This window comes from Teleopsis dalmanni, chromosome 1 (genome assembly GCF_002237135.1).
Source record: "Teleopsis dalmanni isolate 2A chromosome 1, ASM223713v2, whole genome shotgun sequence".
Taxonomy (NCBI): Eukaryota; Metazoa; Arthropoda; class Insecta; order Diptera; family Diopsidae; genus Teleopsis; species Teleopsis dalmanni.
Window position 1 is genome coordinate 31,799,767 of NC_051846.1, and position 19,579 is coordinate 31,819,345.

General features: G+C 26.0%; 1 protein-coding gene across 1 annotated transcript in view; it reads left to right on the forward strand.

Moving 5' to 3' along the window:
- The first annotated feature begins 709 nt into the window (after window positions 1–709).
- Window positions 710–19,579, forward strand: part of LOC119668105 (GTPase-activating protein-like) — a 38,187-nt gene continuing 19,317 nt past the window's right edge. The window contains exon 1 of the mRNA XM_038077501.1: window positions 710–939. Coding sequence (XP_037933429.1) covers window positions 795–939 — 145 coding nt within the window. The 5' untranslated portion in view covers window positions 710–794. The remainder of the gene's footprint in view (window positions 940–19,579) is intronic.

The window sequence follows — 19,579 nt, forward strand, 5'->3', positions numbered from 1 at the left end:
GCCGTCGATGTGTTAAGTTCGTATGGTTTTGTGTTAGTGTAATTTTTTGAAAATAAATATATATTTTATATTAAAGAATAATAAATAAGTAACTACATAATAATTGTTAAAATTAATATAAAAATCTCTGAAAAATATTCTAATTCATTTATCCGATGTAAACAATATACGTAGTAAAAAAAACTTGATTGTAAAAACCCAAAAATTTATGAATGAATAGTAATTTCCGCTTGTACTTGTCTAACCCCGCACACCTGCTCGAGTGTCTATAAATAAAACTTGAATGAAAAACGTGAAGTAAAAAATTCCCATGGATTTTGTGTGTATGGCATTTACAAAAACAAAATTTCATTAAAAGGATAATTTCCCAATAATTTCAGTATCATTTTGTTTCAAAATTAATGTCCTTACATTTTTAAATAATATCGATATAAAAATATATATAATAAAATAATTTTGTTGACTTAAACCAAAAAACAAAATGTTTAAATAATATCAACAATTAAATATATGCACGTATTATTCATAGCGGAGAAAGCGGAAAAATAAAACTAAAAAAACCGTGAAAATTACTTGCGCTAAAAACTTCTGTCGGCATATGTATAATTTTAATAAACAATATTATTTAAAAAATATTTTATTATGTTGTATGAAGCATTTAAATTAAACTTTAATTCATGAAAAAAATGAAATATATATGTGAATATAATTTAGTGCAACAGAATTTTTATAAATTGGCAACACTTTAGTAAGAAGTTTAAACTAAAACAAAACTAAGAAGTAACAAACTGAAAATGCACCTGAAAAAGAAACGTTTTATTTACGAGGAAAGAGATAGCCCTACAACTCCTACGGACAGTGTTAGCTTTAGTTATGGAACCAACATGGCCGATAATACACGCGAAGTACGAATAGAAGAGCAATTAAAAGTGAAAATTGGTATGTAAAAACGTGTAAAATGTAATAAAATATATTTAAAAACGCGTAATTAATATTAATGCAATAATTTGCAATGAATTTTAATATATTTGTGTAATAAAAAGTTCATAAAAACTGTGTTGGAATGTGATTGCGTTGAAGCGTTTAGAATGCGCGTTCCGCGGCAATTGAAAATGGAACACACTCGTTGCTTGTTTTTAAAAATTGAAGTTATTTAACTAAAATCTACATTAAGAAAACTATATTTTAATATTTACTTAAAAGAAATTTAAATAATAAATATAATTTAAGTTGTGAAGTAATCTTTAAATTATTGTTAATAATTTTGTGTTGCACAAAAATTGCGGCGATAAATACAAATATAGTTGCACTAGTCTCCCTTGTTTGTTGACATATAGCACGTTTTCCCTTGCACTTGTGTAGATTTAATTTGCTTGTTTTATTTTATAAAAATGCACAAATTTTTAATAAAATTAAAACAAATTGTGTTAATTGAATTTTAACTGTACTATAAATTTGATAAGAGTAAATAATTAACAAAATTGAAATTTAATGTGTTAAAATAATTAGTGAAAATTGTTGGACGCTTACTTAATACATGTTTGCATTTGCCCATGTACATTATTTGTTTTGCTTTGTATTTGGTTGGTTTTAATGTTGTTGAAACATTTTGATATTGAAACGACAGCAAAATTCCAATACAGCTGCAATATATCAATTTTAAAATTTCCCTTTACGCTTCCCTTTATGAATGAATTTTTGGTTAGAAATGTGTGGTTGTGCGTTTATATATGTAAATTGGTGTATAATTTCATGAATGGAATTCGGGAAATAAAACACCAAAAGTTTACTTTTTTTGTCGTTTAGGTTTATTTATATAAATATATATCTTTCTTTTTTTTTTGGTGTGAAGTAGTGCGTTTTGTTTTTTTTTTGAGTTTGATTAAAAGTATTTTGGTTTGCATATTAAAAGTGACTTTTATTTTTGTGTTTCTATTTTCTAAAATTGGGGTTAAATTGACACTAAATTTATGAATGATTTTGGTTTGTGTAGAAAATTGATATTAAAGAATTTAAAAAACCTTTATATATATTTTTTTATTAAAAAATGTGATGAATTTGAGCAAATATTTTAATTTCTATTTTGTAAATTATTTAAAAAAAATTTTGTTTTAGATAAAAATTGATTGATTACAGAGCGGGAATATAATTTTATTATTTGTAATTAAGTTTATTTTTAATTTTTTTTTTTTTTTGAGGTTTTTAGAACTCAAAACCTTGAGCTACAAATATATTTGAAAATTTATAAAATTTGGTTAGTTTATTATATCGCTCTATTAATATCGAAATTATTAATAATAATATGTGCAGCAAAAAAAGTAAAAGTATTGTAAGTAATAAGTCAAAAATATTAAATGCTAAAAAATTAAAAATAAATTGTGTCATCTTAGTTTTCTTAAGAACTAAATACAAACATATAATTACATTAAATAAATAATTTTCCAAGAACCCAGGATTAGTTCAAATCTGAAGTATAGATTACTTTCTTGCTGTTTGTACTATTTATTATAGAGAAGTGATGAATTCTCTGATCTATATATGTTAAATATACAACGGTTCAGTTAAACATTATCAACAGGTCTACTTATCTTCAGATGATACATATTGTACTTCCGTCTAGGTTCTGTTTTAATTGGATCAGATTTGATTTAAGTAGTAACTGCCCCTAGATTCCTTCTACGCTGCATATAACAACGCAAATGGGCTTTGGTGTACAAGGTCGCCTCTCTAACCTAACCTTCCACATAGGTACATATCATATCTAACTTAAACCCGTCATTAAAATAGAAACAACTGTTTAATATTTTAAACTCAATAGTTTTTTTTAATTAAATATATTATATTATATTTAGTGAAGACAAATGATAATTTAGTCAATGAAATGTCATGCTAAGGAAATGTAATCCTGCATAGTTTTTATCCATTTTCGCAAAAGAGCTTTCTTGCGTCCATCAAAGGTGTAATTCTTTTTACTACTTACCTTGAAAAACTGTTAAATGACACGTAAACTATAGCTTTAAGTCCATCGACAAACAAGCCTTACGATACGAGAATGTAAAACTGCAAAATGTTTATCGATTCACGTAGACAGACTTTCTTGAGCACATTAACCCTCTGGTATTTTTTTAGTGCTAATCTTACTTTGCGAAATGACCCATATCTGTCTAAATGAAATATTTATTTTGTCAAAGCTTCAAATTATATTTTAAAATTTATTTCGTTGTAGACATTTCCAATGTTCAAAAAATATTAACGGAAAGCATTCATAGATCATAGTCGTTGGGACCATTATAAACGATTGTACATGACTTCTTGTAACTATTTGAATTTCGTAATTTTCGTATGACTCTTCTATTCCACTTTTTTAAGTAAAATCAATCATTTTACTATTTAAAAATTACTAAATTGCGAAATTTTTCACTCCAAAGGAGGGCAATTTTCATGTTCGTACAACATTCATCCATTTGAGGCTAGTTTTTATTCTGAACACCGGTGAAATCTTATCTTTATACTTCCACTGTGCCTCGAATTTCATTCAATTTCATTCTTTACTATCTGAACCACTTCTACCGTTGATGCTATGTTTTCCGACTACTCGCATAACGTTTTTTAATACTACTAGTTATGGTACAATATGTTCTGAAAAATTGAGTAACTATTAGGTAGATATTCGGTTTGAGGTACTAAAGCGGCATCACTTAAAATTCAAATAAATGTCATTTTAGTGATAAATCAGAATAAAATCAACATAAACAAAATGTTGCACTTATATGCAGCTTTTAGGCACTATCTTTTAAATTGTGTATAAATAGTATACAAAATCAGAATGCTTAGTGCAAACAGTATAGTTATACATGAAATTAATATATAAATACCTGTATTCATATTTATTTCTTGATGCATTTCCTTATTATACATGTTAGTGATTATTTAGAAATCCACTTGTTGCTAATTCTCCCGCAGAAAATCTGACATTTAATCAATTATATTTTGGATTGAATAGGATTAATGAAACTTTACTTCCTCTTTACCAACTAACAAGGCTTTTTTTTCTTTTTCTGAAAACCCCTTTTTAGCATCTATTATTATTATTATTTGAAAAGGGGTAGTGCACTAAGACCTATTGTGTCCCTCTTTGGCATTTACAGCATAATATATTATATATTTATTGTTAAATACTTATTTTATTAATTTTAATTAAGTTTAAGGTTGAAAATGAAAAATTTTTCTCTTATCCAAAATTTCACATGAAAACACCAAAACTCCAACAGTCAAAATTTTGAGGTTTTATTTCCTCAATAAAAAAACATCAGATATACTTACACATAACCGCAATATACAACATATGATATGTATAGTCGATTATATATAGTATGTATATATTTATATATACAGTTACGTACAGAATTACTATATTTATTGTAGCATAACTGTATATATTTCCTTTATATAGGAGAGACCTCACCAAAAGGGTTGTTGTGTTGCGTTGCGTTGTATTGGCCTCATTTGCCCAAAAGATAAAGCTGAATATCACACCTGCTGGTTTGTGTGTTCGTTCCCCTTCCCAAGGCACATATTCATTCGCCTGAACCCTGATAAATTATTTTATTTCACTTTATCTCATGTTAAAACACACTTTGCCTTCATTTGTTAAATATTTCTCAAACAAACAACAAACAAGCTTTGTTCGTATGTAAATTGAATATGAAATGCAAAGCACTGAGCACATTTGCAATATTTTTTTTTTTTATTTTCTGGTTGCTTAAGACTTTGTTATGAATTTTTCTCATATGCAGGCAAATCCCACTTTTGCAGTTGTGTCCATAATTTTATGCAAAGGTAACAATTTAATTTTTATACATACATTTTTTTTTCTTTTCATTTTTTTTTTGTTTTTTGCTGATGACTTTGATTTCCGTTTCCCATCGCATGATTTTCCTTTCCACACAAAATAAGCAAACAACGACAACAGCAATAACAGAAAGGAAAGAAGAAAAAAATTTTAAGTCGACTTTTGCTTTTTTTTAAGCTTCTACTTTGGCATTTTGCACGCTTGACTTCTTCGTTGAGTATTTGCCGTGTTTATTGTTTGTCTCGTCTTCCTAAGACTTTCGTAAACAATTTTTTTCTTTTAACTTTATTTTAAATAATTTTCTTTTTTATTTTTTTGAATAAACCTACTTTTTTTAATAATCTTCATTTTTTTTAAATATTTTATTTTATTTTAATAATTCTTTTTTTTTTATAACTTTACTTTTTTTGAATTATCTTACTTTTTTATGAGTTCACATTTTTTTTTAAATCCTAATGTTTTAATAATTTTACGTTTTTTAAGAATTTTTCTTTTTTTTTTTAATAATTTTATTTTTTTTAAAATAATTTTACTTCTTTTTGTAATAAATTTTACTTTAGTTTACTTTTTTTTAATAATATTACTTCTTTTTATAATTTGAATTTTCTTTGAATATTTTCTCATTTTTAATAATCCTAATATAGCATTTAATTTTTTTATAATATTACTTTTTTTTTCGTTAATACTATTTTGTTTTATTAATCTTAATTTTTTTAAAAATCTTTTTCTATAAATCTATAAAAATTCTATAAAAATCTTTTTCTGTAATAATTTTATTTGTTTTAAAATATTTTATTTTCCATTTTTTCGTAAAATCTACTTTTTTCAATAATCATTTATTTTTAATAATCTTATTTTTTTTACTAATCTTATATTTTTTTTAAATCATATTTTTATTAATTTTGATTCTCTTTCATAATTTCAATTTTTTTTAATTAATAATTTTAGTTTATTTTTATTAATTTTTGATTTTTTAATAATTCGAATTTTTTGTAATAATCTTACGTTTGATCATTACTCGTATATTTTTTAATCTTACTTTTTTTAATAATGTTATTTTATTTTAACAATTCTCCTTTTTTAAATAATAATTTTGATATATTTTAATTATCTTAGTTTTTTCCAATAATCCTACTATTTTTAATTATGTTACTTTTGTATTCCTATTTTTTTTCAATAATCTTACTTTTTTTTAATAATTTTAATATTCTTTTTAATAATTTTAATATTCTTTTTAATAATTTTGATTTTCTTTTTTAAAATTTTGATTTTCTTTTTTAAAATTTTTTGTTTTTTTTTGATAATGCTAATTGTTTACTGTTTAATAATCTTTAATTTTTTTTATAAAAATTTTGCCGTAATAATTTTGATTATTTTGAAAATTTTAATTTTTACTTCAATACTTGCACATTTATTTATGAATTTTACTTACGTTCAATTATTTTTTATTTAAATCTTAATTTTTTTTTCAATAATTTTATTTTTTTTTTATATTAATTTTAACAATTTTTTAATAATTTTATTTTTTTTTTTATTAATTCTAACAATTTTTCAATAATTGTACTATTTTTTTAATAAATTAACATTTTTAAAATAAGTTTTCATCTTTAATAACCGTATTTTTTTTCAATAACCCAATGTATTTCAATACAATACAGTTTTTTAATTATTTTTTTTTATTTAAAATTTTTTTAATAATTTTTTTTCTTTAATAATTTAATTTTTTTTATTAATCCCGCTTTTTATTTTTTTTTTTTCATCCTACTTTTCTTTAATAATTTTTTTTTTGTTTTTTAACTTTACTAATTTTTTTAATTTATTTTTAATATTTTTTTTTTATTTGTTATCAAAAGTTTTATATTTCATGTGCGAATGAATGCCGGCCTACAAGTCATGAATATGGTTTCATGTAATAATTTTTTTCTTTTTTACACACCGCACACTGCTTTGCTCTGCTCTGCTCTAGTCTTGTACTTAATTAAGATGCTCTCAATTTATAAGCTCGTTAGTTTTTGTTTTAGTTTTATTTTTGCAAAATACAAAAGCAAAATTTCATACCAACAAAATATGAACAAAAAAAAATTACTCTTAATTGAATAAATTTTCCTTTCGAATGAACATTTGACACGCAAAGACTAAGGAAAATTTTGCTTAACGCTTACAAAATCGCATGTATTCTTTGCCAAAAAAAAAAACCATTTTTAAGTGTTTTTTTTTTCTTAAAATTTAATATTGTTTTTTTTTATATATAAAGTTAATGTATTTAATTGTGGTTAAGTTGTGGAAATTTTGCAAGTAAAAGTTTTAATGAACATTATATGTAATTAAACCAATTTCGTTTTAATTTTTTATTTTTCTTCTAATTTATTTTTATTTTGAGAAAAAATATTTGGATTCTTATATTTTTAAAATATAAAAATAAGTTTTTATTAGCTCGCAAAATAATTATATTTCTTAGAAAATCTTTTCATCTTCGTTGTTGCTTGCCCATGATTGAATATTGTTTATTTTCTTTTGCTCAAAGGTATTTTTTTAAATGTATACTCATTTTTACAAACAAAATTTATTATTGTATTCCTACTTAATACATTTTTTAAGATATGAGATAATCAAGCAATTAACTAAATCTTTTTATGTCCGAATAGTTTAATAAAAAACATATTATGTTTTAAATTTTTTTTTAATATTTACACAATTTAAATGGTTATATTATTTTTATTTAAATGTTGTAAAATATAATATTATTATTATTATATTTTTTTTTTCAATTCACACAATTTAAATGGTAATAATATTTTTCTTCTTGTTTTTCACTAGTTCTCTCTTACAAAATCCTTGAAACCAGTAAGCACAACGTGGAAGTTTTCATTATACAATTTAAAAAATTCTATTGAATTCACTATATTTTACTTCGAACTGTATAGTATGTATTTTAAAAATATACAGAAACTCATAATAAAGAAAATCGGCTTTATTATTTAATGTTATCATTGTAAATATATGCTTGCATTTATTTGTTGGCTTTCATTAGAGGAATAATCTTCTATAAGATGCAATTACCATGTTCAAATCATACTGTTCGCAGAAGCAAATCAGAGGTATCTGGGTTAATATCTATCTTTACAGGGCATTGAACCAAAGGTTGACTTGGAACTAGGCTCTGCCAACACTGTAGTATTTTCTGCAGCACATGTCTGCCAATACTCAAAAAAAGGACACCAGAACACCTGTTGTGTTCTATGTCCAGGCCTAACCAGAACTAGGCTTCGGTTTTTAGGGGCCCCCCTTCTTTAACACACTCAGCGATATCTCCAGTAATAGCATTAGCCAGACTCTCTCCTTTATAAATGCTTATGGCTGGTTATAGTTTAACCTTTTCTTTTCTATCCATTATTTCCAGGATTTGTGGATTTAAAATGGTTTTCTTGGCTAATTGCAGAGGTTTCGTTCCTCCCTTCACTTCAAATAACTAAGTTTATGTTAGAATTTTATTAAAAACTAGTGTTCAGAGCGAGGTATCTGGCTGGCCAATAGGCGGCCGAGATTTTGAATGAAAAATAATTGTAAACTTTTATTTTAGTTTCCGATGTTCTGCGTATTGAACTTAAAATTGAAAGTTTTTTTTTTTTTGTTTTTTGAAATAAATTTCTCTCTATTGAACTAAATTGTATAAAATACTTTAATTTTAAAAAATAAAATATTATAGAACTAAATTATTCTCAACGGCGCCACTAATATATCTTAATGTAACTCTTGTTCTAAATTTTCAACAGAGAATATATAATTTTTTTTTACAAATTAGTAATTTTTGTCACAAAATGCAATATATCGCAATATCTCATACCATTGTTTATTTTATACTGGGACAAGTTCATAAATATTTATTATTGTTTAACATTCAATTGTGACTCATTGACGCACTTGAATAACACATTTTAGTGATCTTAAGAGACCACACAGGCCTGCACTTCCCATTACTCGTCGTCTGCCGTTTGTCGTTGGTTAGGTAAGTCGGTTGCATGTGCATGTACTCGTCATATCTGATGTTGTCAGTGCGCGTAACTAATATTTTTAGTTCCTGAAATGCGTAAATGTTGAACCTTTAACCAGATTTTTTCTAAGAAGAAGAGACAAAAGGTTTATTGTGCTGACGCACTCTTATCAACGCACAACATTTTTTACATGGAAACTTGAATAACAACCATAATGTATCTATCTTAATAATAAAACAATAAAAAGAATTAATATAAAGGAAATTAAGAAAAATTACGTGAATTACAACTACAAAATGACTAACTAAAATTCTTGTTTTTGTTTTCGTTTTTTGTACTATATGAACAACAAACAATAAATAATTCAACTAAAAAAGGCAATTAATTAGAAGAGTTAGAAGGTAGTAATGCATGGAGCAGCACATACACGTAGAACTTCAAGACCATAGGTCTTTGTACAGAAAAGTGGGAAAAATGAAAAATTATTGTCCACTTCGCTTAACAATCTTGTTGAAGCTTTTATTTCTTTATTTGAACATGTTTTTCAACAACAAACATTACAACATCAAGCGTAAAAGTGCGCAGAGAATTGCCTTGAATTCTTGGAATCCGATAATATGTAACAAATGTATTGTACCCGATCTCGAACGCTTGGTGGTTACAACTTATTTCTGAAATTATGCGATACATACTTTGTAATTTGTTTCCCGGGAATAAATCATATGCAATCAAGCAAATCAAAAACAAAATTTTTAAAATTCTATCGAATAGAATAGTTAAAACAATGCAATATTTGTAATTATTTTAACTTAAATATCTTAAAATTATAAACTGAAACATAATTTACAGTATATAAAATTATTATATATATGTACGTATATAATAGGAAGAAAAGAATTATAAACGGTTTATACTTTATAATACAATGCATTATTATTTGTCTTAAAATATTCTTAATACGAATGATTGCATAGTAACCATACACCGGCTAGTACCTGCGATTCTTTCCGGTTTAGAAAACGGTCCTTAAAAGAACGAACTGTATATGAGAAAAAAAAACTAATTGCTTACTTATGAATTTGTGGATTTAACAGATCTTACACTATATGTATGTACACTACCTATTTTTAAACTACTACTAAAAGCCTATTAAAACCAGCAGCAGAAGTTTGAGGATATTGTTATAGTTAAAATTTTTATAAGATCAATTTTGATATAACTAAAATGTGACTCACAACCCTACTGCTTATACTCCCGATGCATCTTTGGATATTCTACCTCATAAGCAATTAAAAAATAATAATAAGCATTTATATCATTCATTTAGATATAGCTCATTATAAGTCTCATTATAATGAGACTTAAAACCTTACTTTCTGTACTTCCGATGCTTCTTTGTATATTTGACTATATAAGAAATAAAAATAAAAAAATATGTTACATCAAAAATCATCAGCAAATTAGTTTAGATTTTTATATAGTCCTCTTTGTCATCTTTATATAGGATCCCCTCTATTTATTTTATTTATATAAGCCTTTTCAAAACACAGAAGTATTTAAAAAAGTAAACTCGCAAGTACTCAAAATGTATTAGATCAGTTTTGATGTAGTTTAAAAAAGACCAAAAATTTAACTTCTTGTTCTCCCGATACACCTTTAGATATTTGACTACTCAAGAAGTAAAAAGAACTTCAAAATGCTATACTATAACAGTAAAATAGATTCAAGATAGTCTTAAATACTGATTTTTAACATTTTTTGTACCATTAAGAAAAATATTATCGTTTTGTAATATAACGGTAAAATTTTATAATGTCAAACTAAAAAAATTTGCTTACATGCCTTTAAAAAACTAATCTTGGCATCCCTTCATTGCTACATCCGCACCAGCTATTCTCTGGTGAACGCTCTGTAAACCCATAATTTTTCTGTATATTATTATATCGAATAATATTAACCTAATTGATTGCTAATTACTCTTTAAGTTAAGATCCAAACCTTGACTGGAGTGGTGTCTGTTATTTGTTCAAGAAATTTTGAACTTGCAACTTGGAAAGAATAACTAATATTCCAACCATATTTCTTTTAAATTCAACAACCGCTATAAATGTAAAGATATCTTATACTTCAAACTCGAATAGAACACTATGGAAAAAGTTAAAATCCTCTTTTCCACTGAAAGAAGAGTAAGAAAGGAAACTGAACTTAAATTTATGATTCACAACTAAATATTTGAATATCTTAATTAAGACTCTGAGTACCCAATTAATGATTCATTAAATTTGTACTTTTTGGATTTCCCAAAAATTCCCCTTTTTCTAGCATTTAGTTGTTGTAGCGATCACTTAACTGTTCATTTAACCGATCACATTTTTTCTTTCTCTTAACTCGTAAACTGTAAATGACAATTATATAAAATTCCAAGTTATAATGCTTTTGTAATTAGCTCAGGCGTAGAAATTTTCTGATAAAATGAAAACGAAAAAACTGAGTGACTAACAATGAAAAAGGAAAAGTTAAAAAAAAACTATAATTGCAATAAAGAAAGAGAAATACAATGCAACGCATATTGACTGAAAGTTCATTAGATTTCATGTGAATAACTGAACATTAATTACGACACCACTCATGATTTTGTTCATAATGATCATCGTTACTCATTATTGATGCTTTGATCTACAAGTATTCCGCAGAGAAGTGCGAATGTTTAGTATTAAATATTAAAACATTTAAGAAATATACAGAGAACGGTACACATTCATTCTACTCTTTGTATTATTGAGCTTGACCCAAAAGTTCAAATTGTGTGCTTTTGAAATATTGCGCCTTTACTTACTGCCTTCTCTGACCTTAATATTCAGGGTAGGTTTATAGTGGCACTTGGAAACACAATAGAGTTCATTGTTATTTTTTTTTTTTACTTTAGATTTACATGGGAATTTTTTGAGGTTTTTTTATATTCATGTTACTTTCATCTTTAAAAACATGAGTAAGTTTATGAGTTATATTATTAACTTATTGTACTCTAACAGAATATGACTCCTTAACTAAAAGTAGAATCAAGTTTTTTTGGTCGTCAACATAAACCTTCAAAATTTCATGATTTTCAAAGACAAAAACGATAAAGTATTGTTAAATTAGTATGAGCAATAATTCTAATTAAAAAAACTAAAAACTATAGACGCATTTCATATAACATAGTATATAGTAAAAACTGTCTGGAACAAATCGCGTCGTTAGCTAAGTTATCTTTGTTTAAGTAGAGTATCAAGCTAAAATGGATTGAATTGTTCTAAATAATGATAAGAAATTTATTTTATTTTAGAGAAATTGTCATACTATATACATATAGTATAGATAAAGTAAACACTATAAAAACCATCTTAAACGATGGATATGTAGCTAAATGGAGTTAAAACGGCATTATAGAGATATAGTTTGCAAAAAGGAGGACGGGACGGTTTATCCAATAGGACAGTGCTATTCTACTAATATTATCGTATCACATCATATAATACTTATTTTTAAATTTAATGGTTTTTCTAATGAATCTCTTTACTTGCTATATTAAATAATTCTTGATTTAAATGATTTATTGATTTACTTTAAAGTTTTCTCATAAAAAGTTACCAACATCCATCCTTTGGAAAGGTTAGCAAAGTTTTATTTTCATATATAGGTAGTAATATCATTTCAGTTGCATTTTATTTAAATAGTAGAATATGGCGAGACATTGCATATACCATTAGCATTTGCACTTAAAAGTATTTGAGGAACTCGGATATATTCGAGTTCGAACATTTTGTCTATTCGATAACGTTCGTGGTGGTTGAGATGATGTTAGCACTACTTGCTGAATTCGAGCAACTTGATACTGTTAGAAGTGTTTCTTTTCACTTTCATATTGTTTTATATAAATACGTATGACAGCGAATTCTCAAATAATATATGTTAAAATATATCTGAATGATTCGAGTGCACTTGAAAATCAAAATAATGTGCGATTATACTCGAACCGTTTCGAACATCAAAATAATCGTAGCTTCAAACAAGTCATATAATATTAGTACTTCAATTTTGTATGAGAGCAGTAAAAATTTCAGCGAATCATAAAATTCTCATATAAAAATTATAGTATTCATAAATGCCATCGTGGATTATAAGTTGTTAAATAAATACAAACAAAAAGCGAAGTTATCCTGAGAACAGATATATAGTTATTAATAGTCTGTATAATAATATAATTATTAAATATTTCTAATAGTCTTACTTATTAAAATAATATAATACATTATATAAGCTTTTATTGCAAATAAATTGCTACCCATATGGACAAATAAATCACAATAATGAACAAAAAACCTCATTAAATACTTTCGTTTATTATGATATTTATTTTAAAATGCCTACTGCTCTCATTGCAAGTGTATCTATTTCTGCCTGTGACAGTGTCTAATATTTTTAATATCGAATAACCTTCAATATGAAAATAAATTTTCTTTTATGCATTTTTATGACTGAAATAAAAATGAATTAGTAGTCCTTGTAAATATTTTCTTGAATTTTAGTCGAGAAGACAAACATCTGAACCACTTCTTGATAATAAAAAATTTACAAAAATTCTGCACATTTCCAAGCATTTTGTACTCTTCTGCGTAGCAGACTTGTATTGATATGCAAATCTTTTTCTTTCTTTTATATGACGTGCGAATTAATGAGACGATTACTCAAGAGCAAAGGCAGGGGAAAATGCATACAACCAGCAAGTTAAATAAAAATTATATATTTACATACTTATAATATTAAAAGTAAAAAAGAAATTAAAAACTTATATTCAAGGAACGGAAATATAGATTATTTTGAAGCGCAAAAGCGGATGAGATTTACTGCTAATGTCTGTCCGTCTGTCTAGATACGTACATGTACGGTTGCGATACGTACATGTACGGTTGCGATACGTACATGTTCCCCAAATATGTTTACTTTATATTGTACCTATATACATACTCTTATACTCGTACAATATATCTTTTGTATTCTTCCTTCTGTGCTTTTTGCAGTTTGTGTATAAAATTGTTGTCTACAAAAAAAAAAAGAAAAAAATTGTTGCTATTTCATGGAATCGCATATAGATGAAATAATCGTGCTAAGGGTTAGGCAGTCCGTCATACAAACAGACCGACAACATCTGGATTTAGTTGCTAATGTGAGTGAATGAGTGTGGTGGCACTGGTGAGGTAGCTTGAAAAGATGCTTTTGGCATGCTTCATGCACGTTTATGTCGTCAAACGGAAGAAGTATTACTAAAAACTACTATACGTTCAAAGGAAACTACTAACTAAATAAATATGGAAATGAATTAAAAATAAAAAAATTAACTTAATTCTGTTTCATTTAATTTTTTTTATTCTTTTTTTTTTTTTGTTTTTTGTATTTTTTTTCCTTTGTTCATTTTTACTACAACGTTTTCCTGTTTGTTAGTTAAAACATCTTTTAAAAAGTAATTATTTTAACATTTCCCCTGACGTAAGCATCTAGTGCAACACGTGTAATTATTTATATGGCAAAAGAATTGTATTTGTTCTTTTGTTAAACAAAAAAAAATACTTCAACATGTAAATTTACTACATTTATAATTTAAAAAAAGAATCTGAAATGAAATACAAAGATTTAATTACAATGGGTACATAAATCTACTTTATGTCAAGTTTAAACAATAAGTAATTAATATATTAGAACAACTTCTAAATTCTTTGATGCTTTCTGTTACCGTAAAATAAAATAAAATTCAAAATTGTCAGAACTGTAAGTGCTTTGCGAAGATAGAATAAGATAAAAGAGAACAGAAAACAATAGCGTTTTAGGCATCTTTTGTAGCGGAGAACTGAGACCATAGGTCTTTTATACTGAGAACTAAAAACTTCCTACAAAAGCAAGAACTTCTCAAATGGTCACCTTTGCATAATATTAGTCACTCTAAAAAAGAACAAAATTTATCAAAAAATCTTCATAATCATTATATATGACACAACCTGACAATATGTTAAGAATCCTCATATGCTACAGTTCACGTCTCTTTTCATACGATTTTTAACTTTTAACGACTAACTACATCTTTTCATTTCAAATAAATAAATAAATTGAAATAAAAAAATAATTAAACTATAACCGAATTTGTTAATAAAATTTTCACAACAAATTAACAAAACTCCAGAAAAATGTGCGAACCTAAAAGTCTAGTACATCTATGGGTCAGTTGATTAAGGTGCGCTGACTCTAAGCGTTAAATTTGGTATAACACGAATTCGTCGATTCCTAATACTTGCAGTCTCAAAAAATCATTTAAAATAATTAAATACAGGAATTATTTCCAAGACCACTGATAATGGGTATTTGACAATACTCGAAACAGCTGTATGGTCAACCAAAAATTCAATTTATTAAAGTAATGTAAAAATTAGTTTTTGTTGTTGTAGTTCACTACTCTGTAATCTATAATATTTATTTTCTAAGAACTAATATCTTCTTACTTTTACACTGATTTATATATCTTTAAGATATATAAAAATTATTTCTAAATTCATTTCTTTTCTTTTTTTAACTTGGCAATACAACAAAATCACATTTTTTTAAAGGTGATATAAAAAATATATAAAAAATAAAAAGGGTCTGTTTTTCTAATGAACTTATAATTAAATAGTAATGAAATTGCAACAAGATTTTTTTTTATTATTTTCAATTAATTGAATTCATCTAATGAAAAAAAAATTTTGTTGTTGCAATTTCACTACGGTTCGATAAATATCTCCCTTTAAAAACAATAATTTATATTAAGAATTTAAAAATCAAATTAATATATAATTTAAAACGAAATTATTTTAGAGATATTGTCATTTTGGAACTGTTTAAGACTAACACTTTTCGAATAATGACAAGCTACCAAAGGGTGTTGGCTTTTCCGCATATACTTAGGGTTCGAAGTAACCTTACAGAAATTTAGTGCAACAGCTTTTAAAATCACATGATCTTAATAAATAGACAATTGTTCTGTTTCCCGACATTATGTTGCCTTTAAACTAGAAATATGGCATAAGGCACCATCCTGTTAAAGTCAAAGGCCTGTAAGACTATATTGACGCGATTTCCATTAAGTACTTTAATTTAGAGACTTAGTTATTTTCTTTTAAAACTTTCTGCCAAATCGTTGCTTTATTTTAAGGCAAAAATAAAATTTATTTGTGCGTTTAAAATAAAAAGCAGAGGGCACGAGTTTTTGCGGATTATTTCGTGAAAAGTAAAAGGCACATAATAATAATTATTTTTAAAAAATATAATATGAAGCGAATTTAATTATTTTTTGAGTTTTATTTTAAAATGCGAATGATAAGAGTTATTAATTCATTTTAATTTTTTTTTATTGATAACTATTACGGTTCCTGGTTAGCTCAGAGTAAAGAAAAAAAAAATACATATCAGGTAGCTATAACAGATTTTAATGTAAATTAAAACATATTTCTAATAAATGTATTAATAATAATAATAAAATGCATATCAGGTAGCTATAACAGATTCTAATGAAACTTAAAACATATTTTTCTCGTGATCGTGAATAATACTACTACTATCGTCTTCTACAATAGTTATTTATTTTTTGTCTGGGAGCAAAAAACATCCTTGTCTTACAAACTAATGAGTCAGCTTATGTGATTATATGTCCATTTTCCAAAATAACCTTAGATAAATGAATTTTACAATTTATATAGATAAACATTATTTTCCCACATTTTAATTTATTTTCCGGAATCTCTTTAAAGAATCTAATAACTTACTCTATAACTCACACAAATATATAATGGCACCATACTTTCAACAAATTTGTTCTTTTTATCAAAATGTTAAAAAAAACTTGAATAAAATATTGCTGCTCTACTCTGCAACTTCTAGTTTCAGTTATCAGAAGTGTTATGGAGCGCAATAAAAGCGCACCAGATGTAACTCAATTTTTCCACATCCACACACATTTTCACTTTGCTCTTTTCGATACCTATTAGGTAATCCTTAACATCATCACTCGGTACATTGACTGTCTGTAATCGCAGAACCTGTTTCTGCAATAAATTTTCTTATTGGAATCATTTGATTCCATTTGAAAATGAAGAAAAATAAGTGTAAAGGAAGAAGAAAAAATGGATATTAGCCATTAACGTTAAGAAAAAGAAATACCCGTCTCGTATATTTATTTAACATAAAAATAAAACAAAAAAAAGATAAAAAATAAAAATTTATAAGAAAATTTATTTTTTTATCCGTTTTACTTTTTATTTTCTTTTACAACTTCTTGAGTACACAATCTTTCCGTAAACGTCGTACAGACAAATGGTTTGGCTGGTGGATGTATGGATAGAGGAACGGACAGACAGGCTCCTTGTACGTGAGTTAAGATCGATTTCCGGTCTGATTGTGTCTTGTTTTACACTGCAGTGCGTGCATTTGAGTTTGGCCAAGATTTGTTTGGTCATGTGTATAAGGTTGCATGTGCTTCACATTTGCCGCCGTATACCCGCATCTGTGCACAAGAGACCCAGCTGCATATGTGCATACAAAATTAGCATTACTAGTAAATGTTTTAAGAAACATACTAAAACTAAATGAAAACTTGTACTTGGTCTTGGTCTTGGTCTTGCTATTGCTATTGCTATTGCTCTTGGTATTGGCTTCGATCTGTGCGGTGTGCGGCTTCATCCGTTTTTATTCAAGTTGTTGCTATTATTGTTGTTGTTGCTGTTGTTGTTGTTGATGTGTTTACGTATACGAGGGCATTTTAAAATTTCTTCTGGTGATCATATTACGATTTGTTGTGGTTAAGAATTTCACATGTGGCTGCACAATAATTCTATCTACAATAAAAAATATTGTTTGTACTGCCTTCGAAATTGCCTGTAAATTGATAACTACTTGAACTTCATTTGTGGTTTTGGGCGAGTGCAATATACAATATTATTAATGTTTGTTTATTAAAAGTGTGTATTCTCGTTAGTATTTTCAAGTAAAATGACAACTAAACAAGACTTTGGCTTATTAAAGATTATAATTTGAACTTCACATGTCATGGAAATATCTTCTATAGTAGTTCAGTTTCTACTGCTTTAGTGTTGACAGTTTTGATAAGTTGGTCAGTTGCTTCAAATGAGATTAGTCTTAACTCAGCTTTTGCTACCAATTGAGGTGACACAGGAATCAACTCAAAAATGGTAATTAAAAACTGTCTACCATTCTGAAAGTATACAGATATTTTATTTTTAATGCATGCTTTATCAATTATATGTTTCCTGTAGATAAATAATATCAAGTAGAATTTATTAAGTGTCTTCATAATTAACGTAATGTACTTGTATTTATAATAAACTACTAGATACAGTTTTTTGTTAAAAATATATAATTTACTGTCGATTTTACCTGAATATTTTGTCTCAATAATACGAAATATAGTAAATTTGTTTAATGTTATAAATTGTTAATTTTATTATCGATTTTACCATAGCATTACATAATAAATGAAAAAAAACTCTGTAATGGAGTTTCAATACTACAATTAATAGAAGAAGTTGGATTTGTAGAAAAACTTGAAGTTCACAAAGACGGCACACAACCATGGACTGTAACAGTTATCACTAAAAATATAAAAATCAACATATAATTCTTTTCATTCGCATTTTAAAATAAAAGACAAAAAATAATAATTATATTTGCTTTATATTATATTTTTTAGAAATAATTATTCTTATGTGCCTTTAACTTTTTCACATACAAATAACTCTTACACTCTGCTTTTTATCGATGTTAAGGAACTTTCGTTTAAACTCAAAATTTTTGTAAACATATATCTATCAAACAAATAGAGCAGTTAACCTAAAGAGAAGATAGATTCAAACTATTAGGAAAGGAAAACCTGAAATTAAGATAAATCAAAACAGTAACTGACGGAAGTCAAAATTTAGTTTCAACCCTCACTCTAATATAAAACCAAACCTTTAAAAACTCAGATACCTAAATCATTTTTTTAAATCTCACATAATTCATACACTTATTAATTAAACTTCCTCTTTATAAATAGAGTTTTCCAAATATACGTAATCGTGTTTCCAGCAAATATATGTTTAAAATATATGTTTATATATAAACTAGTTTTTTCGCATGCATAAACACAATACTTACAATGTGAATTGCAGGTTTGAAGTGGAATTTTAAAGTATGCATAATTTATTAGTTTTAAGGAAAACTATATTTAATTTATTTAATTTAATTGCCTTAAGTTATAGTTAGTCATATATTCAATAATAATTTGCTACGCTTCCACCATTAATTTTTAATGGTATAATTAACAATCAATGTAAAACCAGTTCATCTGTGTTGACCCTAATTAAAGATGTAACTCTTAACTTAAAGACTTAAATAGACTATTTCCTTATCGTTTTTGTTTACTCTCTCGTCTTTTTAAACTATTAGACTTACTCGACTCTCTTATTGCACAATTCTTTACAGCATTTATAGATCTTTGTAATTCCCAACAATAACTGCATTTATATTTGAATTTTACATTAATGGTAATACATATATACTTACATATTACCGCAATAGATCTTTGAAAAAATATTTTACTCATAATTTCATATTTCCATTTTTTAAAGATAATTACTTTACTAAAAGTAAAGATAATTGACTGCAATGTTTAATG